We start from the raw sequence: 23,724 nt of genomic DNA on the forward strand, positions 1-23,724 counted from the left end.
TAAAGAGTGAGTTAAGAAGGGCTAAAAGAGGACATGAGAAGACTTTGGCTGATAGGATTAAGGAGAATCCTAAGGCGTTCTATAGATATGTTAAAAACAGAAGATTGGTTAGGGCAAGATTAGGGCCAGTTAGAGACAGCAGTGGGAAGTTATGTGTGGAACCGGAAGAGACTGGAGAGGCGTTGAACCTATATTTCTCTTCGGTATTCATGCAGGGAGACATAAATGTAGCTGTGGAGAACACTGGGTTACAGGGTTGTAAACTGGATAGTATTGCAGTTCATAAGGAGGATGTGCTAGATATTCTTGAGGGTTTGAAAATAGATAAGTCCCCTGGGCCAGATGGGATTTACCCCAGGATTCTCTGGGAGGCAAGAGAGGCGATTGCAGAGCCTCTGGCTCTGATCTTCAGGTCGTCGTTTGTCACAGGTATAGTGCCAGAAGATTGGTGGATAGCGAATGTCGTCCCATTGTTTAAGAAGGGGAACAGAGACTTCCCCGGGAATTATAGACCGGTGAGTCTTACTTCTGTTGTGGGCAAGGTTTTAGAAAAAATTATTAGGGATAGGATTTATAGTTATTTAGAGAGTAATGAATTGATTGGAGATAGTCAGCATGGTTTTGTGGAGGGTATGTCGTGCCTTACTAACCTTATTGAGTTTTTTGAGAAAGTGACCAAAGGGGTGGATGGTGGTAAGGCAGTTGACGTGGTATATATGGACTTTAGTAAGGCGTTTGATAAGGTTCACCATGGAAGGCTTCTGCAGAAAATGCAGATGTATGGGATTTAGGGTGATTTAGTTAATTGGATCAGGAATTGGCTAGCAGATAGGAGACAGAGGGTGGTGGTTGATGGTGAGTATTCGTCATGGAGTTCGGTTACAAGTGGTGTGCCTCAGGGATCTGTTTTGGGGCCACTGCTGTTTGTAATTTTTATTAATGATCTGGATGAGGGTATAGTTGGGTGGATTAGTAAATTTGCTGATGACACCAAAGTCGGAGGTGTGGTAGATAGTGAGGAGGGGTGTCGTAGTTTACAGGGAGACTTGGACAAGTTGCAGAGCTGGGCCGAGAGGTGGCTGATGGAGTTTAATGCGGAAAAGTGTGAGGTAATTCACTTTGGCAGGAATAACAGATGTGTAGAGTATAGGGCTAACGGTAGGACTCTGAATAGTGTTGATGAACAGAGGGATCTAGGTGTATGTGTACACAGATCCCTGAAAGTTGGGAATCAAGTAGATAAGGTTGTTAGGAAGGACATACGGTGTCTTGGTGTTTATTGGTAGGGGGATTGAATTTAGGAGCCGCAACGTCATGTTGCAACTGTACAAAACTCTGGTGCGTCCTCACTTGGAGTATTGTGTGCAGTTCTGGTCCCCACATTATAGGAAGGATGTGGAGGCTTTGGAGAGGGTGCAGAGGAGGTTTACCAGGATGTTGCCTGGTATGGAGAGGAGGTCCTATGAGGAGAGACTAAGGGATTTGAGGTTGTTTTCGTTAGAAAGAAGGCGGCTAAGAGGGGACCTTATTGAAACATATAAGATGATTAGAAGTTTAGATAGGGTGGACAGTGATAGCCTTTTTCCTCGGATGGAGAAAGCTAGCACGAGGGGGCATAGCTTTAAATTAAGGGGTGGTAGTTATAGGACGGATGTCAGAGGTAGGTTCTTTACCCAGAGGGTGGTGAGGGATTGGAATGCCCTGCCTGCTGCAGTTGTAAATGCGCCTAGTTTGGGGGCGTTTAAGAGATCCGTGGATAGGTTTATGGATGGAAAGGGATTGGTTTAGGTTAGAGGGTCATTGCTTTTTAATTGGTCGGCGCAACATCGTGGGCCGAAGGCCCTGTTCTGCGCTGTAATGTTCGATGTTCTATGTTCTATTGAGTGCTGGGTTGTTATGTTGGAGAACGGAGGTGGGCTTTCCAACAGGCTTGCCTCGGCATACATGATCCTCATACAGTCTGTCACAGTTCACAGAACTCACTGAGAACCCAAATCTTGTAATGAATAGATGAAACTCCCTTGTAAAGTCCACACATGCATCCAGAATCATTTTTGTGAGTTGCCAAAGTACACAGGTTGGAGTTTTGCAAATGCAGGTAAGAATTTGATCCTTGCGTCATCAAGATTCCATGCAGTGATTGATGCTGTACTTGTACCAACTTGTCTGTGATTCTGCTACTAATACTCTGCAAAACTGAGCCAGGCCAGAATTAAATAGGCCAAAAAGACTTTTAAAATGTCTTAAATAAGGGGAGCAAATCAGTGGAAGCATTAGTGAGGTACAGAAAGTGCAAGGTGGAGCTTAATAAAGCAATCAGGAATGCAAAGAGGGAATATGAGAGCGCTCTGACTGGTAAAAGGAGGGAAAATCCTCAGATATTCTATACGTATATCAATGGAAAGAGGATAACCAGGGAAAGAGTAGGATCCATTAGGGATCAAGGGGACAATCTGTGGGTTGGAGCCAGAGAACACTGGTAGAGTGTTGAATGAGTACTTCACATCTGATTTCACCCAAGAGAATGGGGACAATGGTATGGAATTTAAGGAGAGAGACTGTGAGGTTCTTGAGAAAATTGACATAGGGAAGGACAAGGTATTGAAGGTGTTGGCAGCCTTAAAAGTGGATAATTATCCAGGTCCAGATTAATTGTGCGCTAGGCTGTTGTGGGAGGCAAGGGAGGACATTGCAGGGGCTCTGATTTTCAATTCCTCTCTGGCCACAGGGGAGGTGCCAGACAACCGGAGAACATCTAATGTGGTTCCGCTATTTAAGAAGGGTTGTAGAGATAAACCATGGAATTACGGAGTCTCACATCAGTGGCAGGGAAAATATCAGAGAAACTTCTGAGGGTGGGCATCTATCTCCACTTGGAGAGGCAAAGCTTGGTCAGGGACAGTCAGCATGGCTTCGTCAGAGGGAGGTCATGTTAACAAATTTGTTTGAATTTTTTTTGAAGAGATGACCACGTGTATAGGATAGTGCAGTCAATGTAGTTTATATGGATTTCAGCAAAGCTTTTGACAAGATCCCACATGAGAGACTTGTGAAAAAAGAAAATTCACATGGGATACAGGGTAATTTGATAAAGTGGATTCAAAATTGGTTCAGTTGTAGGAGATGGCAGAAATCTGCTTGAGTGACTGGAAGCCAGTATCCAGTGGTAAACCACAGGGATCTGTGTTGGACCCCCCACTATTCATTATTTATATAAATGACATTGATGACTACAGGGTGGGGGGGGAGGCTAGAATTAGTAAGTTTGTGATCGATACTAAGACTGGACAGGCAGTTAACAGCAAGGTGGAATGCCTTGGGCTACAAGAGGATATAGGCAGAATAGCGAAATGGGCAGATAAGTGGAAGATGGAACTTAAACCTGAAAAGTGGGAGGTAATATATTTTGGAAAGAGAGTAATTTGGCAAGAAAGTACTCAATGAATGGTAGGATACCAGAAAGTTCTGTGGAACAAATGGACCTTGGCATGTTTGTCCACAGATCTCTGAAAGTGGAAGAGCATGTTAGTAAGGTGGTGGAAAAGGCGTATGGAATATTTGCCTTTATCATTCGAGGCGTTGATTACAAAAGCAACAAAGTCATGTTGGGGTTGTATAGAACTTCGGTGAGGTCACAGCTGTGTGCAATTCTGGTCGCCCCATTATAGGAAGGATGTGATTGCACTGGAGGAGGTGTAGAGCCAACTCAACAAGATGCTGCCTGAGATAGAATATTTAAGTTATGTATAGGCTTGCATTGTTTTCGTTGGAGCAGAGAAGTCTGAGGGGTGACCTGATCGAAGTGTACAAGATTATGAGGGACATGGACAGAGTGGATGAGGAGCAGCTGTTCCTTTTAGTTGAAGGATCAGTTGTGAGAGGACATAGGTTCAAGTAAGGGGCAGGATGTTTAGGGGGTGTGAAGGACAACTTTTTTACCCAGATGGTGGTGACAGTCTGGAACGCACTGCCTAGGAGGGTGTAAAGGCAGGTTGCCTCACATCCTTTCAAAAGTATCTGGATGAGCATCATAACATTCAGGGCTTTGGGCCAAGTGCTGGCAGATGGGATTAGGTGGGACTTCAGGTGTTTCTAATGTGTTGGTGTGGACTTGTTGGGCCGAAGGTCCTCTTCTGCACTCAATGATGAATACCTTCATGAAGTGGGGCAAGGGGTAACGAGATATTATTGGTGAAGATCTGGCACCGGGTAATTCACAGTGCCAAAGGGGACTGCAGGAAAAAGGGACAGGGTATGCAAAGGAAAAGGATATGCCATCTTCCTATGGATAAGGGGTTAAGTGGGCTTACATTCTCGGGAGTTCAGAAGACCAAGATGTGACCTCAATAAAACATAAGATTCTGAGGGAAGAAAAGCAAAATGCTGGAAATCTGAAAACAGAAAATGCTGGGAATACTCAGCAGGTCAGGAAACATCTATGAAGAGAAAAACAGAGTTAGTTTTAGGTCAAAGACCTTCTGCAAAGATTCTGAGGGTAGAAACTGAGAGAGTGCTTTTTCTGGCTTCCAACTAGGAAGCATTGCATCAGGATAAGGTTCAAATCTTTTAGGACTGAGATGCGGAGAAATGGCTTCGCACAGTGTTGTAAATTTTTGGAATTCTCTATTTCTGAGGGCTAATTGATTATATTCAATGCTGAGATAGTCTTTTAGACTTTAAAGTTCAAAGTTTACTTATCAGTCACAAATATGCTTACATTAACATTGCTATGAAGTTACTGTGAAAATCCCCTAGTCGTCACACTCCTATGCCTATTTGGGTACACTAAGGGAGAATTTAGCATGGCCAATTTACCTAACCAGCACATCATTGAACTGCAGGAGGAAACCCACGCAGACACAGGGAGAACGTGCAAACTCATACAAACAGTGACCCAAAGCAGGAATCGAACCTGGGTCCCTGGTGTTGTGAGGCAGCAGTGCTAACCACTATGTACCGTGCCACCCTAGGGATATTTACTCCCCTAGGAATAATTCCCCTTAATTCAGAGGAATTATGGGGAGTGGGTGGAAAAATGGAATTGAGATCTAAGACCACCAATGATCTCACTTTACGATGAAGCAGGGTTGAGAGGCTGTATGGCCTATTTCAATTTTGATTTCTTGTGTTCTTATATTCATTGTCTTGAAGTCATGGATCCCAGACCTTACCAATGAAGGACATTTGAGAAAGGTCACAAATGAATTGAATTATCCTTAGCCACAAGAACACAAAAATTGAAGAAATAGGAGCAGGAATAAGTCAGTTAACCCCTTGAGCCTGCTTCTCCATTCAATAAGATCATGGTTGATGTGATTGTGTGACTTCAGCTCAACTTTCCTGTCTGCCCTCCATAACCCTCAACTCCCCTATCAATAAACCCATTCCATTTACCTTTTTAATAATAGATACATGGGCCAAGAGAGAGTAATGTGTGCTTGGCAAATTGCCACATTTATTATTGATCCATAACATTTGTTTCAAACTATGTGCAGAGAAGTACATTTAAAAACTTGGAGGCGGATTATTGATGATAGGGTTGAAGGCGGGAACAATGTTAAATTCAGCCTGCCCGCCCATGCCCTCACCAGCAACAGAGGTGTCTTCCATCTGCCAGTGGACTGACTCAGACTCTTAAATAGCTAATGTCCACTGGAGGCCCTTACCCATCCTGCTGCCAGGATCTAAACAATGGTGAGAGAAGCCCATGGTCAGCGGCCAGCCCAGCATTTTCCTTGGATGGGCAGTAGTGGTCTGGGGAAGGCGGGGTCCCCTCCTCACTGGGCCCCTGGCTGTTACCCCCTCCTGGGTTATCCTCCCTTCATGGCCTCTCAAACGACAGCTCTCCACCTTCCTTGCCAGAACCTGCCTGCTTGGCAGCCAACAAGATCACCAAATGCCCAAATCCTGGATTCAGCAAGTCTGTACTGGAAAATTGCAATGAAGTGACCAGCAGCTTTCTGAGTTGCAATTTCCTGATTCAGAAGAACCCAGCCTATCAATGGTCGATGGGCTGTTAAGAGGCTGCTGGGCAGTGGATGTTTCCTTCAGCAGGCTCTCCCCGCCCACTTTACATTTTGTCTGAGTTGAGGTTGCGGAGAATCTGTGCCTCAAATAATTCAGCCCTTGATGCAGAAAGAACTCAGAAAGTTATTTATGGTTGGTATGAGATAAGAAATTTCTGTCTGTTCCGTCACTAAATTGGTACACATGTTTTTTATGTGATGGACCAAAAACAATGTATCTCCACTATCACTATTGATTACCAGCAACATTCCACATCACACAAGAACTTATTCTGCATGTGCTTTTGTGGCAACGTATGCATTACACTGATAGGCAGAGAAGGCTTTGAGCCACTTGGGGAAGGAATCTGAGAGGAGATGTTTTTACCCCCTAGATTTCTGCGACAGATTATGTTTACGGAAAAAAGAATGCAAGTCTTCACATTCAGAGTAAATGTTGCCTAATTTAAAGACTTAATTATTTCCTTGGAAAGTATTTTGCTTTTCATGGTATCAAAGAATCCTGGATTTCACAAGAGGGCAAAAGAAGGCCATTCAGGCCCTTGAACCTACACTGACAACAATCCCCACCCACGCCCCATCCCCACAATCCCACATATCCACCCTGCTAATCCCCCTGACACTGAGGGGAAAGTTAGCAAGGCCAATCAACCTAACCCACATATCTTTGGAAGGGTTTTATATCAATTACTTTTCCTTGGCTTTTGATGCAAAACATTCAGAGAGGGTAGATTGGAGTTCAGAACAATTACAGCAGTTGAAGACTTGCATGCAAATTCAACAAAATTGATTTGGCAAAACAACGTCCCTTTTACTTTCCGTTTAATATTCAGTTGTATGATATTCCCAAAGTTGCTGCAATTGATTCAACACTGAACTCACAAAACTCAACACTGCCAGATCGCAAGTATGATTCAGTCTGTCAAACAACAACCGCAAGACAAACAAGAACGAATTTAACCATTTCCCTTTGACATTCAAGGGCACCACCAAGACCAAATCTTTCACCATCAACATCCTGAGAGTTATGACTGAAGCAACAGAAAGTACTGCGGCCAAAAGAGAAGGTCAGAGGCTGTGAATTCTACAGAGGGTAACTCACTTCCTGGCTCCCCAAAATCTGTCCACCACCTACAAGGCACAAATTTATGGTGTTTGGAATACTCTCCACTTGCCCAAATGCATGCAACTCCAACAACACCCAGCATGCTTAACCTGCTTCCCTGTATGGTGGAGGGTTTTATAATATGATTGAATTTTACATTCAGTTTGAGGAGAGGAAAGTTGCTCCAAGACTAATATTTTAAACTTAAAGCATGAAAGCAGAGCTAACTAAAGTCAACTGGCAAAGGGGGAGGCAATGGCCTAGTGGTATTATTGCTAGACTATTAATCCAGAAACTCAGCTGATGTTCTGGGGACCCGGGTTCAAATCCTGCCACTGTAACTGGTGGAATTTGAATTCAATAAAAAGAAATCTGGAATTAAGAATCTACTGATGACTATGAAACCATTGTAGATTGTTGGAAAAACCCATCTCGTTCACTGATGTCCTTTAGGGATGGAAATCTGCCATCCTTGCTGGTCTGGCCTTCATGAGATTCCAGAGACACAGCAATGTGGTTGATTCTCAATGCCCTCAGGCAAGTAAGAATGGGTAAAAAATGCTGGCCCAGCCACTGACGCCCATGGCCCACAAATGAATAAGGAAAATGAAGTTAAGGGGTCAGTCAATACAGGTGCAGTGGCAGGCATTTAAAGGGACATTTCAGAACACACAGAATAGATACATTCCAATAATAAAGAAAAATTCCAATGGAAGGACCCATCCTTAGTAAACTAATAAAGTCAAAGTTAAAGAAAAAGCAACTAATTGTGCAAACATGAATGGCAGGTCAGAAGACTGCACAAAAAATAAAGAACAGCAAAGAATGACAAAAACAGTAAAGAGAGAAAAATTAGAGTACGAGAGGACGATAGCTAGAAATAGATAGTAAGAGTTTTTAAAAACACAGAGTCAATAAAGTGTGCATTGGTCCTGTAGAAAGTGAATCTGGGAAATTAATAATGGAAAATAAGGAGAACAGGTATTTTCATAGAATCCCTACAGTACAGGAGGCCATTCGAACCTTCAAGCCTGCACTAACAGCAACCCCACCAGGCCCTATCCCTGCTACCAGACGTATTTACCCTACTAATCCCCTTAATACTAAGGGTCAATTTAGCATGGCCAATCAGCCTAACCTGCACATCTTTGGACTGTGGGAGGAAGCAGAGAACCCAGAGGAAACCCATGCAGAACGTGCAGACTCAGCACAGACATGACCCTGGCGCTGTGATTGCTAACCACTCACTGACCTCAGTGTTAACCACTATGCCACCGTCCTGCCTATTTTGCTTCAATCTTTATCACAGAGGTACAAGTCCAAACTGGGAATTGAACCCAGGTCCCTGGCACTGTGAGGCCTCAGTGCTAACCACTACGCCACCATTTTGCATCAGTCTTTATTATAGGGATACAAGTAAAATCTCAGAAATGGCTGTTAGAATGGAAATGGAAGGGATGGAAGAACTCAGAAAAATTACAACCATCAGAGAAGTAGTACTAGATAAGCTGTTGGAGCCGTGGGCTGACAAACCCCCAGGTCCTGATGGATTTCATCCTCGGTCTGAAAATAAGAAGCGAGTGAGATAGTTGATGCGCTGAGTTTAATTTCTCAAAATTCCCTAGATTTGGGGAGGATACAATTAGATTAGAAAATAGTGAATGAAACTCCTTTATTCAAAAAGGGAGGGAAACAGAAAGCAGGAAACTACAGCATTTAGCTTTACATCGGTCATAGGGCAAAAGTTTGAGGCCATTACTAAAGATGTTATAGCAGGGCACTTCGAAAAAAATCAATGCAATCAGAGCCAACATTGTTTCGTGAAAGGAAAATCATGTCTAGCCAACTTACTGATTTCTTTGAAGGAGTGGACTACCTGTATTTACATTTTTAGAAGGCATTTGATAAGATGTTGCGGAAAGTAAAAGCTTGTTGTGTAGGCAGTAACACAGGGATCAGTGTTGGGGCCTCAACCTTTTACAATTTATGCAAATAACTTGGATGAAGGGACTGAAGGTGTAGTTGCTAAATTTGCCGATAGCCAAAAAGATAAGTTGTGAAGAGGACATAGGGAGGCTACAAAGGGACATCGGCAGGTTAGTTAAGTGGGAAGAGATCTGGAAAATTGAGCATTATGTGTTGACAGGAAGAATGAAAAAGAAGTGTATTATCTAAATGGTGAGGGGTTGGAGAGCTCTGAGGCTCAGAAGCATCTGGGTGTCCTAATGCATGAATCATAAAGGTCTTTACACAGGTACAGCAGATAATTAAGAAAGCTAATAGAATGCTATTATTTATTGTGAAGATAATAGAACACTGAAGTTGTGTACAGGGCAATGGTGAGACCACATCTACAGGGGTGTGCACAGTATTGGTCTCCTTATTTAAGACTGCAAATGCATTAGAAGTAGTTCAGAAAAGATTTACTGGACTAATATCAGGAATGGGCAGGTTTGTCTTTTGAGGAAAGATTGAAGGGGCTAGGCCTGTACCCACTGGATTTTAGAAGAGTGAGGGGTTGAAACATATAAGATACTGAGAGATTTTGACAAGGTGAATGTGGAGGAGGCTTGTGTTTGTGGGAGAATCCAGAACTCGAGGTCACTGCCTAAAACAAAAGGGTCGCCCATTTAAGATAGACGAGGAGAAATTATTTCTGTCAATAGTTGTGAGTCTTTGAAACTCTCTTCCTCAACCTGAGTTTTGAATCTTTTTAAAGCAGAGATAGAAATTCTTGACAAGCAAGGGAGTGCAAGGTTATCAGGGTGGGTGGGAATGTGGAGTTGAGATTACAATTAGATCAGCCATGACCTTGTTGAATGGCAGAGCAGGCTCAAGGGGCCAGGTGGTCTCTATTCTGCATGTGTGTACAATTCCCTAATGCTAGTAGAACGCCTTCTTAAAAACCAGCTCTTCAACCAAGCTTTTGGTCATCCCTCGAAATGCTTCCTTAGCGGCATATGTTAAAATTTGTTTGATGATGTCAGATTTCCTGTATAATACAGATTGTGGTTCTTGAGGATGGTTTTGACATTGATGAGTTTTTTGTGAGGATAGGTTATACGGAGTGAGCGCCTTAGAACGGAATTTAAATGGGCAATGGGAGCCTCGGTGGAGATGTAAATCAGCAACGATATGAGAAGTTACTCACGCAGATCTAGAGGGAGAGAGTGAGGAGAGAAGAGGAGGAACAGGCTTGCAATTCTATCACAGTACTTTATAATGTTACTTTGAAGTCCAGTAATTATTGCTATTAGGTCAAGCTATTCTAGCAGAAACAACCAAGAGTAATTAGGAGCGCTGGCTTTGATGACATTAGTTGAGGAAGAAATGCTGGCCAGGTGACACCTTTGAAAAATGCCACAGAAGGTTCATTGAAACAAGTTAGAACAAAGAACAAAGAAAAATACAGCACAGGAACAGGCCCTTCAGCCCTCTAAGCCTGTGCCAATCATGATGTCCTAACTTAATTAAAAGAAAACCTTCTGCCTGTACTTAGTCCGTATCCCTCTATTCCCTCCCTATTCATGTACCCATCCAGATGCCTCTTAAGTATTGTTAATGTGCCTGCTTCCACCACCTCTTTTGGCAGTGCATTCCAGGCATCCACTCTCTACGTGAAAAGTGAATGCAAGCAGGCTTTTTCCACTGAGGCTAGGGGAGAAAAAAAAACAGAGGGCATGGGTTAAGGATATATTGGCCTTGGAAGGTGTGCAGAGAAGGTTCACTAGGCTGACACTGGAGATGAGGGGGTTAGCCTATGAGGAGAGATTGAATAGACTGGGTCTGTACTCGTTGGAGTTTAGAAGGCTGAGGGGGAATCTTATAGAGACATAAGACAATGAAGGGGACAGATAAGGTAGAGGTAGAGAGATTCTTCCCGCTTAGAAAGGATAGCAAAACTAGAGGGCACAGCCTCAAAATAAGGTGGGGTGGGGCAGTTTAGATCGGAGTTGAGGAGGAACTTCTTCACTCAAAGGGTAGTGAGTCTCTGGAATTCTCTGCCTGTTGAAGTGATGGAGGCTACCTCACTGAACATATTTAAGTCACAGGTAGATAGGTTTCTGATAGACAAGGGAATTAAGGGTTATGGGGATAAAGCAGGAAACTGATCCACTTCAGATCAGCCATGATCTTGTTGAATGGCAGGGCAGGCTCGGGGGGCTAGATGGCCTACTCCTGCTCCTATTTCTTATGTTATGTTCTTATGTTAAGGGTGAAAGGAGAAAAGTTTAAAAGGGAATATTAGGGGAGGCTTCTTCATGCAGAGAGTGGTGGGAATGTGGAATGGGCTGCCGGATAAAGTGGTAAATGCTTTTAACATTTAAGAAAAACTTGGACAGGTTCATGGATGAGAGGGGTGTGGAGGGATATGGTTCAAGTGCAGGTCAGTGGGACTAGGCAAAAAATGGTTTGGCACAGACAAGAAGGGCTAAGGGACCTGTTTCTGAGCTGCAATTTTCTATGGTTTCTATGGTTAAAAGCTTTACCGCATATCTCCCCTAAACTTTCCCCCCTCTCACCAGGAACCTGTGCCCCCGTATAATTTCTTCAGAAACAGGTTTCTTCATACTGAGGGTTGGGGTTCTGCTAAACTGTCCTTCTTTGTGTTCTGTGTGTGCCAGTTTGTAATATGCATTTCATGGTTTTTGATTTATATTGTTTGGAGTATTGCGTGCGGTTTTGCATTTGGAGTAAAATGTGCAGTTCTGGTTGCAGCCTGGGAAAAAGCCTCTATTCACCATGTCTATGCCTCTCATAATTTTGTCGACCTCTATCAGGTCTCCCCTCAACCTCTGTCTTTCCAGTGAAAACAATCTGAGTTTATTCAATCTCTCCTCATAGCCAACATCCTTGCGATTACTCCAAATGCACGCAACACTCCAAACAATTAATACATAAATCAAAAAGCATGAAATGCATGTTACAAACTGGCACGCACAGAGCACAAAAGGAGGACAGTTTGGCAGAACTCCAACCCTCATCAAGAAGAAACCTGTTTCTCAGTAAATGCTGACAAAATTGTTTTGAAAAATAATCAACAACTGAACAAATATGATCATTCTTTGCACCAATGTAAAAAGTTTGCGCGTAACTGATTTTGTGTTTGGAGTGAAGATATCCCTGGCCATGCATGTCTGTTTTTTTTCTGTTTTCTAATTGATGACAGCAGAAGATGACCAATCACATGTATTACAATCCCAGTTAGTGTTAACACTGAACAAGTCAGTTTCCAGGGTGGAAACCAACTTGATAGATCCTAACTTTTATATTTTGTTTAAAAATGTGGTGGGGGGGGGGGGGCTGCTACTGAGCACAGTCACAGAGACTGCTGATGTACTTTTAATGAAAGTATTTATTAATCAAGATTAATTAAGTGTTCTCCAAGACACATGACAATGCAGAATCACTGAGCAGAAACTGATATGATGTGGAGATGCAGGCGTTGGATTGTAAGCACAGTAAGAAGTCTCACAACACAGAATAAAGTCCAACAAGTTCATTTGGTAGCACAAGCCACAAGCTTTTGGAGTTGTGTTCACAAATAGGGCATAGACAGACACAAACTCAATTTACAAGTTAATGGTTGGAATGGGAGTCTTTACAGGTAATCAAGTCTTAAAGGTACAGACAATGTGAGTGGACAGAAGGTTAAGCACAGGTGAAAGAGGTGTGTAGGACAGTTATCAGAAACTGACAGCCAAGTTCTGCCCACATAAAGACGGACTCAACCGGGATCTTGGGTTCATGTCACACTACCTAACAGCCCCACCATTTGGTTTGGGCTTGTTAAATCTTACTAACTGTCTTGACTTGAAACAATTTATTCCTCTTTAATCTGCACTTAATCCTCTCTCCACTCGCATTGTCTGTACCTGTAAAGACTTGATTACCTGTTAAGACTCGCATTCCAACCATTATCTTGTAATTAAGTTTGTGTCAATCAATGCCCTGTTTTTGAACCCAACTCGCCACAGTGAAGGAGCAGCGCTCCGAAATGAAGGAGCAGCGCTCCGAAAGCTCATGCTACCAAATATACCTGTTGGACATTCATCTGGTGTTGTGAGACTTCCCACTGTGCCCACTCCAGTCCAACGCTGGCATTCCACATCATGAACTCAAATACACTACTTCTTCACCCACAGCTACATAGTTGTAAGGAAGGTGTAAAGCAGCTACAGGAAGATTTGGACGGACAGTGAGTGGGCAAGAACATGGTAGATAGAATATAATGTCGAAAAATGTGAGATAATCCATGTTGGTAGAAAGAACAGATGTGCAGAGTATTTCCTAAATATCAAGAAATCAGAAAAGTTAAAGTTTATTTATTAGTCAAAAATAAGCCTTACATTAACATTGTAATGAAGTTACTGTGAAATTCCCCTGGTCACTACATCTTGGCACCTGTTCGGGTCAATGCGCCTAACCAGCAAGTCTTTCAGGTTGTGGGAGGAAACCGGAGCACCCAGAGGAAGCCCATGCAGACACAAGAAGAATGTGCAAACTCCACACACAGTGACCCAAGCAAGGAATCGAACCTTGATTCCTGGCACTGTGAGGCAGCAATACAAATCACTGTGCCACCATGCCACCCGATGTACAAAGGAACCTGGGTGTCCTTGTCTGTAAGTCATTGAAGACTAATTGCAGTTGCAGCATCAGTTAGGAAGGCTAATGGAATGTTAGCCTTTACAACAAAAGAATTCAAGTACAGGAGTAGTGAGGTCTTGCTTCAATTACATAGGAGCTTGGTTAGATCGCATCTGGAGTACTGTGTGCAGTTTTGCTCCCCTTATCGCAGAAAAGATATTATTGCCATAGAAAGAGTTCAACAAAAGAACAAAGAAAATTACACCACATGAAACAGGGCCTTTGATTCTCCAAGCCTGCACTGAACTAAAACCTCCTACGCTTCTAGGGACCATATCCCTCTATTCCCATTCTATTCATGTATTTGTCAAGATGCCCTTAAAAGTCACTATCGTATCTGCTTCCACTACCTCCCCCCTTAGCGAGTTCCAGGCACTGACCACAGTCTGTGTAAAAACTTGCCTCGTACATCTCCTTTAAACCTTGTCCCTTGCACCTTAAACCTCTGGCCTCTAGTAATTGACTCTTCCACCCTAGGAAAAAGCTTCTGACTACCCACTCTGTCTATGCCCCTCATAATCTTGCAGACTTCTATCAGGTCGCCCCTCAACCTCTGTCATTCCAGTGAGGACAATTCAAGTTTCTCCAACCTCTCCTCATAGTAATGCCCCCCATACCAGGCAATATCCTGATAAATCCTTTCTGTACCCTGTCCAAAGCCTCCACATCCTTCTGGTAGTGTGGTGACCAGAATTGAACACTATATTCCAAGTGCAGCCTAACTAAGGTTCTATAAAGCTGCAAATTGACTTGACAAGTTTTAAACTCAATGCCCTGGCTGATGAAGGCAAGCATGCCGTATGCCTTCTTGACTACCTTCACCACCTGCATTTCAGTGACCTGTGCACCTGTACACGCAGATCCTTCTGCCTATCAATACTCTTAAGGGTTCTGCCATTTACTGCATATATTAGACCTCCCAAAATGCATTACCTCACATCTGTCCGGATTAAACTCCATCTGCCATCTCTCCACCCAAGTCTCCAACTGATCGAAATCCTGCTGTATTCTCTGATGGTCCCCATTGCTGTCCGCAATTCCACCAATCTTTGTGTCGTCCGCAAACTTACGAATCAAACCAGTTACACTTTCCTCCAAATGATCAAACTAGATACATTTTCCTCTAAATCATTTACATATATTACAAACAGCAAAGGTCCCAGCACCGATCCCTGAGGAACGCCACTTGTCACAGCTCTCCATTCAGAAACACACCCTTCCATTGCTACCCTCTGTCTTCTTTGACCGAACCAGTTTTATATTTACCTTGCCAGGTCATCTCTGATCCCATGCGACTTCACCTTCTGCACCAACCTGTCATGAGGGACCTTGTCAAAGGTCTTACTGAAGTCCATGTAGACAACATCCACTGCCTTACCCTCATCAATTATCTTCGTCACTTCCTCAAAAAACTCAATCAAGCTCATGAGACACGACCTCCCCTTCACAAAGCCATGTTGCCTCTCACTAATACGTCCACTTATTTCCAAGTGGGAATAAATCCTGTCTCGAAGAATCCTCTCCAATAATTTCCCTACCACTGATGTAAGCCTCGCCGGCCTGTAATTATCTGGATTATTCTTGCTACCCTTAAACAAAGGAATAACATTGGCTATTCTCCAATCCTCTAGGACTTCCCCTGTAAGAAGTCTGACAACACCAGGTTTAAGGTGTTGTCAGACTTCTTACTGTGTTTACCCCTGTCCAATGCCGGCATCTCCACATTATGACTTCTCCTGTAGCCAGTGAGGATACAAAGAATTCTCTCAAGGCTCCAGCAATTTCCTCCCTTGCCTCTCTCAGTATTCTGGGGTATATCCCATCAGGCCCTGGCAGCTTGTCAACCTTAGTGTTTCTCAAGAACCCCAATACCCCCTCCTTCTTGATCGTAACATGGCTCAAACTATCTAAACATCCTTTCCCAGACACATCATCCACCAAGTCCTTCTCTTTGGTGAATACTGATGCAAAGTACTCATTTAATACCTCACCCATTTCTTCTGGCTCCATGAATAATTCCCTCCATTATCCTTGAGTGGACCAACCTTCTCCCTGGTTACCCTCTTGCTCTTCACATATTTATAAAAAGCCTTGGGGTTTTCCTTAATCCTGCTAGCCAATGACTTTATTGTGACCCCTTTTAGCCCTCCTTACTCCTTGCTTAAGTTTCTTTCTACTTTCCTTGTATTCTACACTTGCTTTGTGTGTTCCCTGCTTCCTAGCTTTTCTGTTTGACTAGGCTCACAATACCCAAGGTTCCCAAAACTTTCCATACTTATCCTCCACCCTGACAGGAATGTGCTGGTCCTGAATCCCTATCAATTTACACTTAAAAGCCTCTCATATGCCAGATGTTGATTTGCCTTCAAACATCTGCCCCCAATCTATATTCTTCAGTTCCTGTCTAATATTGTTGTATTAGCTTTCCCCCAGTTTAGCACCTTAACTTGAGGTGGTATAGTGGGTGTAAAACACATTGTAGTGTCCAATCAGCCATGATCGTATTAAATGGTGAAGACTTGATGGGCAGAATGGCCTACTCTTGTTCCTATGTCCCTAATGTTAGAGTAGTTTGCACCGGTTTCAGCTCTGTCAGCTGGTGCTTGTTCATTCACCTGGGTTTCCCTGTCAACCTCCGCTGTCAGGGTGATGCCAGATGCCTCACATCCCTCTCAAGAGTCTGTTCTCTGTTCACAAATACAATCCTCTCAGCTCCAGCAACTGTGAGCATCCGCTTCTTAAATATGTTGACCAGTGCATCGATATGTTTTCATGGCTCCATGCTATTTTAATGACGACTACCCTCTGATGTGTCCCAGAAACTGCATGTTCCTTGTACCTGCCAATCAAAAATTTGAAACTGCTCGCTGAAGATTTTAAATGAGCTCAGCAACAGGTTCAACATGATTTAATTGGAGACATTCCAGATTGCACCCACACCCCAAGGCTTTCTTTGAGTATCACTTTACAAGGTGGCACAATGGTTATTACTACCCCTCACAGTGCCAGGTAACCGAGTTCAATTCCTGGCTTGGGACTCATTGTCTGTGTGGAGTTTACACGTTCTCCCCGTGTTTGCGTGGGTTTCCTCCGAGTGCTCCTGTTTCCTCCCACAATCCAAGATATTAGGTTGATTGGTCAGGATAAATTGGCCTTAATGTCAGAGGGATTAGCATGGTAAATATGTGGCAGCATAGGGATTAGGCCTGGGTGGGATTGTTGTCCATGCAGGCTTGATGGGTCAAATGGCCTTGTTCTCACTTCCTAACTTCCTAACCCACAGACCACAATCAGTAAGGATAGGCAACAACACCTCCTCCTCGATCATCTTCAACACCGATGCCCCACAAGGCTGTGTCCTCAGTCCCCTGCTCGTACTCCTTATACACAATAACCGTGTGGCCAAATTCCCCTCCAATGCGCTTTTCAGTTTGCCAACGACACCACCGTAGTAGGTCAGATCTCAGACAATGACGAGACAGAGTACAGGAATGAGATAGAGAATCTGGTGAACTGGTGCAGCAACAATAATCTCTCCCTCAATGTCAACAAAATGAAGGAGATTGACGTTGACTTCAGGAAGTGTAAAGGAGAACAGGCCCCTGTCTACGTCAATGGGGATGAAGTAGAAAGGGTCGAGATCTTCAAGTTTTTAGGTGTCCTGGCTCCCCCATGCTGACACAATAGTTAAGAAAGCCCACCAATGCCTCTACTTTCTCAGAAGCCTAAGGAAATTTAACATATTAGCTACGACTCTCACCAACTTTTGCAGGTGCACCATAGAAAGCATTCTTTCTGGTCATATCACAGCTTGGTATGTCTCTGCTCTGCCCAAGATCGCAAGGAACTTCAAAAGTTTGTGAAAGTAGCCCAATCCATCACACAAACCAGCCTCCCATCAATTGACTCTGTCAACACTTCCCGCTACCTTGGAAAAACAGCCAGCATAATTAAAGACTCCGTGCATCCAGACATTCTCCCACCTTCTTCCATCAGGAAAAAGATAACAAGTCCGAGGTCACATACCAAATGACTCAAGAACAGGATTTCCAATCCATGCCCATAGCCATGCTTTCACTCCAAGATTAATTAAAAAGCCAGTGCCTAATGTTACAAGGATGTTCTAAATTTTTTTGGAAGGGTGGATTTTGAAGTAAGTAATAAACTCTAATACTATTAAAACAATAGAAGAATCCCAGTGAAGCACAGTATACATTGAGATCAGCGTTGGGACCCCAGCTGTTCACAATATATATTGATTTGGATGAGAGAACAAAATGTAACATCTCAAAGTTTGCAGATGAAACCAAGTTGGGTGGAAGGGTGAACTGTGACAAGGATGCAGAGATCCTTCAGAATGATCTGGACCGATTGGGTGAGTGGACTAATCAATGGCAGATGCAGTATAATTTGGATAAATGTGAGGTTATTCACTTTGGAAGCAAAAACAAGAAGACAGATTACAACCTGAATGGCTGTAAATTGGGACAGGTGAGTGGATCTGGGTGTTCTTGTGTACCAGTCACTGAAAGTAGGCATGCAGATGCAGCATGCGGTAAAGAGGGCAAATGGCATGTTGACCTTCATTGCGAGAAGTTTCGAGTACAGGAGCAGGGATGTGTTGTTGCAATTATACAGGGCCTTGGTGATGCCACACCTAGAATATCGTGAGCAGTTTTGGTCTCCTTTTCTGAGGAAGGATGTTCTTGCTCTTGAGGGAATACAGCGTAGGTTTACCAGCTGATTCCGGGGATGGCAGGACTGATGTATGAGGAGAGATTGATCAGGTTAGGATTGCTTTTGCTGGAGTTCAGGCGAATGGGGGGGTATCTCATAGAGACTTACAAAATTCTAACAGGTCAAGACAGGGTAGATGCAGGGAGGATGTTCCCAATGGTGGGGAAGTCCAGAACCAGGGATCACAGTCTGAGGATTCAGGGTAGACGATTTTGGACGGAGGTGAGGCATTTCTTCACCCAAAGAGCGGTGAGCCTGTGGAATTCATTACCACAGGAAGCAGTTGATGCCAAAACATTGAATGCATTCAAGGGGTGGCTGGATATAGCACTTGGGGCAAATGGGACCAAAGATTATGAGGAAAAAGCTGGATTTGGCTATTGAATTGGATGATCAACCATGATCTTAATGAATGGCAGAGCAGGCTCGAAGGGCTAAATGGCTTCTTCCTGCTCCTACCTTCTATGTTTCTGTGCCAATCAGAAAACAACCCATTTCTGCCAACTCTTTGCTTCCTGTCTGCTAACCAGTTTTTGTCCATCTCAAGATATTCCATGCAATCCCACATGCATTCCATACACTGCAGACAATACGGGTGCATGGGGTTGAGGGTGATTTAACGGTTTGGATCAGGAATTGGCTAGCTGATAGAAGACAGAGGGTGGTGGTTGATGGGAAATATTCAACCCGGAGTTCAGTTACTAGTGGTGTACCTCAAGGATTTGTTTTGGGGCCACTGCTGTTTGTCATTTTTATAAATGACCTTGATGAGGGTGTAGAAGGATGGGTTAGTAAATTTGCGGATGACACTAAAGTCGGAGGAGTTGTAGACAGTGAGGATGGATGTTACAATTTGCAGAGGGACATAGATAAGCTGCAGAGCTGGGCTGAGAGGTGGCAAATAGAGTTTAATGCAGAACAGTGATTCACTTTGGAAGGAGTAACAGAATTACAGAGTACTGGGCTAATGGAAGAACTCTTGGTAGCGTGGATGAGCAGAGAGATCTCAGTGTACATGTACATAGCTCCCTGAAAGTTGGCACCCAGGTTGACAAGGTTGTTAAGAAGGCGTACGGTGTGTTTGCTTTTATTGGTAGAGGGATTGAATTTCGGAGCCGTGAGATCACGTTGCAGCTGTACAAAACTCTGGTGCAGCCACACTTGGAGTATCGCGTACAGTTCTGGTCGCAGCATTATAAGAAAGATGTGGAAGCATTGGAAAGGGTGCAGAGGAGGTTTACCAGGATGTTGCCTGGTATGGTGGGAAGGTCTTATGAGGAAAGGCTGAGGGACTTGAGGTTGTTTTCGTTAGAGAGAAGGGTAAGAGGTGACCTAATTGAGGCATACAAGATGATCAGAGGATTAGATAGGGTGGACAGTGAGAGCCTTTTTCCTCAGATGGTGATGGCTAACACGAGGGGACATACCTTTAAATTGAGGGGTGATAAGTACAGGAAGGATGTCAGAGGCAGGTTCTTTACTCAGAGGGTAGTAAGGGCGTAGAATGCCCTGCCTGCAGCAGTTGTGGACTCGCCAACTTTAAGGGCATTCAAATGGTCATTGGATAGGCGTATGGATAACATTGGAATAGTTTAAGTTAGAGGGTCATTAGATTGGTTCCATTGGTCGGCTCAACATTGAGGGCCGAAGGGCCTGTACTGCGCTGTAACGTTCTGTGTTCTACTCCTGTTGAATTTCACATATACTGATACTCTTCAAATGTTTCTGCCTGAGGACATCAGAATCCAATTACCTGTTCTGAATAGCAATGAGTACAATATGGAGATGCCGGCGTTGGACTGGAGTAAACACAATAAGAAGTCTCACAACACCAGATTAAAGTCCTACAGGTTTTTTTGGTAACAAATAGCTAGTGGCATTTGTTACCAAATAAACCTATTGGACTTCAACCTGGTGTTGTGAGACTTCTTACTAACAATGACTACAGCAGGCACAGAGTGATCAAATTCCTCTGGAATATACAGCCAAGAGGAGTCTAGGAACACTGTACCAAGCCAGCAAAATCAGAGATCAGAACGCTATACTAAAAGGCTGCAGAGAAGCTATTTCACTCTTTCTCTGTAATGCATTGTGCCAGGATTTGTAAAGTAACCATCCTGAGAAGAGAAATGTGCAAACCAAGATTTTTCCAGAATAAAACACCCAGGCGGCACAGTAGCACAGTGGTTAGCACTGCTGCTTCACAGCAGGGTCCTGGGTTCGATTCTTGGCTTGGGTCACTGTCTGTGTGGAGTTTGCACATTCTCCTCGTGTCTGCATGGGTTTCCTCCGGGTACTCCGGTTTCCTCCCACAGTTCAAAGATGTGCAGGTTAGGTTGATTGGCCATGCTAAGAAATTGCCCCTTAGTGTTCAGGGTAGCAGAGGTTAGAGGGATTAGTGGGTATAATATGTAGGAATATGAGGGTAGGGCCTGGGCGGGATTGTGTTCGGTGCAGACTCGATGGGCTGAAGGGCCTGTTTCTGCACTGTAGGGTTCTACTTCTATAGGAAAAGAACTGAAGAAAATGGGTGAAACATGGAATTATTACATTGAGATCAACAAAAGCCTGAGATCTTCATGCATAAAAACAATTTTTATGCATACCCTCTGATACTCCTATCTGTACAGGTGAGTGTTTGGGTGCTCGGAATGTGTCTGAAGTATGAATGGTGGTTGTAATTTACCTAGGGTGGGATCTTCCAGGCATGTCTGCCATCAGGATTGTCCAGTCCTGCTGCAAGTCATGAACAGTTTGCCTGGCCTGCTACAGTTAACACAGCGCTGAAAAAATTGGCCTTGGACTTTTTCAATTCAGAAAGTAGTTTCGACAAATCTCATTCTGCATTCAAACTAAGAAAACTTGTCTGACTAATGATTTGTATCTGAAAGTGTACACAATAGGACTCCCGCACTAATGGCAAAAAAGCATTCTCTTTAAATTCATAATTAAAACTCCTGTTACAGTCTGACCGTGAGTTTCTCATTTTTACCGCATCTCACATTATCGTAAACGCATTTCAATCTTGAAAAATCTGCCTCTAATTTCTGGATCATAGCCAACAGTGAGATACTGTCATAGAATCATAGAATCCTACGGTGCAAAATAAGGCCAATCAGCCCATCAAGTCTGCACTGACCACAATCCCACCTAGGCCCCCCCCTAGCTAGTTCCCCTGACATGAAGGGGGACTAATAAATGACTAATTTATTAATACTAATTTAGCACTAATTAAATTAGGATTAATTTAGCATGGTCAATCCGCCTAACCTACTTATCTTTGGACTGTGGGAGGAAGCCCACACAGAAATGGGAAGAACATGCAAAATCCACACAGTGACCCAAGCCAGGAATTGGACCCGTGTCCTTGGCGCTGTGAAACAGAGCTGTCCTCAAAAGCACAATATTCTTGTGAACTCCTGGTATCACTTCATCAAACCATTGAACAAAAGCCCACGCAACTACTTCAAGATGTTATACCCATAAGTGAGTGATAGTCTTTCTATTTTGTGTTTTTTGGTGATAATCTGTTACCTGTTCAGATGAGCCCAGTTGTTCAGTTTCTGCTGTGTTGAGTTGGCAGGTGTGTAGTTGTGCATCTCAACCAGTTTGGGGAAATGAAACTTCACCACTTCAGCGATTAAAACTGGAATCAAAGCATAGTGAATTTCAGACTGCGAAGACAAAAACTACCCCCTGGAGTAACGCTGAGCTCAATACAGGCATAAAATCTGCCCATTCTAAATTCACAACATAGGAGGAAGTTACTGGGTTTTTTAATTGATTTTTATCTCCTGCTCTCCTAAAGACACTCACTCCTTGCTGGGCTGCAATTCCAGCCTCTACTTTCTCAGAAGACGAAGGAAATTGGGTATGTCCGCTACGGCTCTCACCAACTTTTACAGATGCACCACAGAAAGCATTCTTTCTGGTTGTAACACAGCTTGGTATGGCTCCTGCTCTGCCCAAGACCACAAGAAACTACAAAGGGTTGTGAATGAAGCCCAGTCCATCACGCAATCTAGCCTCCCATCCATTGACATTGTCTACGCTTCTCTCTGCCTCAGAAAAGCAGCCAGCATAATTAAGGACAACACGTACCCCGGACATTCTCTCTTCCACCTTCTTCCATCAGGAATAGGTCATAAAAGTCTGCGGACATGTACCAACTGACTTAAGAACAGCTTCTTCCCTGCTGCCATCAGACTTTTGAATGGAGCTACCTCTCATTAAGTTGCTCTTTCTCTACACCCTAGCTTTGACTGTAACACTACATTCTGTGTTCTTTCCTTCTCTATGAACAGTATGCTTTGTCTGCATCATGCACAAGAAACAATACTTTTCACTGTATACTGATACGTGTGACAATAATAAATCAAACCAAATCAAAATCATGGATACAGGCAGTCCAGCCTCATTAATGACTTCTTGTTTGCGAGACTAAGCTATGACACACTGACAGAATGTTCAAACATAAGAAGTTACCCTATAAGAAGATTCACCACCCTATGGAATTTCCTGCCCCAAAGAGTAGTGGAGGCTGGATCATTGGAAGTGTTTAAAGTGGTGGTGGATAACATTTCATAGATCGAGGAATAAGGGGCTATAGTAAATGGCACACAAAAGGAGCTGAGGCGGCATATTGACCGCTTTGAATGGTGGGGCAGGTTTGAAGGGCCTGGTGGCCCACTCTTGCCTCTATTTCTTGTGTACCACAGTTCCAAAACCAACCCTCCCTCCCCTTAGATCTGTAACCTTTGACTCTTGAGATGCTGAATTTTCACAATCTTCAATGTCACTCACTCTGGCAAATCCAGAAGGACATAATTCTGTATGATGCCACCCTACGATGATGGAAAGTACACTTTCATGAGGGGAAAATGCAATCAATGAGAGAGGAACACTGAACTGAACGGAAGACAGGAGCTGACAGAAATCATTTGTCCATCAACTTTGTCACCTCAGCACTTCACTGTACCACAAAGCCCACGGATAACCTCACGATGCTTCACTTCTTCAGCTTCCACCCTAAACACATTAAAGAAGGCATTCCCTACAGGCAAGCCTCCATATACACAGGATCTGCTTCGATGAGGAAGAACACCACAGACACCCTCATAAGAACAGGATAAGGTACTCGACTCATCTATCAGCAGTTCCGATGCGTCACAGCAAAAAATCGCACTGACCTCCTCAGAAGACAAA

General features: G+C 43.6%; 1 protein-coding gene across 1 annotated transcript in view; it reads right to left on the reverse strand.

The window, feature by feature from the left end:
- The window catches only part of LOC145348946 (sperm flagellar protein 1-like), a 62,460-nt gene that overhangs the window by 33,107 nt on the left and 5,629 nt on the right, over nucleotides 1–23,724 (reverse strand). The window contains exon 2 of the mRNA XM_080197079.1: nucleotides 22,054–22,165. Within this exon, the coding sequence (XP_080053205.1) occupies nucleotides 22,054–22,165 (112 nt within the window). The remainder of the gene's footprint in view (nucleotides 1–22,053; nucleotides 22,166–23,724) is intronic.

This window comes from Carcharhinus amblyrhynchos, chromosome 1, assembly GCF_965287045.1.
Source record: "Carcharhinus amblyrhynchos chromosome 1, sCarAmb.v2.hapA, whole genome shotgun sequence".
NCBI lineage: Eukaryota > Metazoa > Chordata > Chondrichthyes > Carcharhiniformes > Carcharhinidae > Carcharhinus > Carcharhinus amblyrhynchos.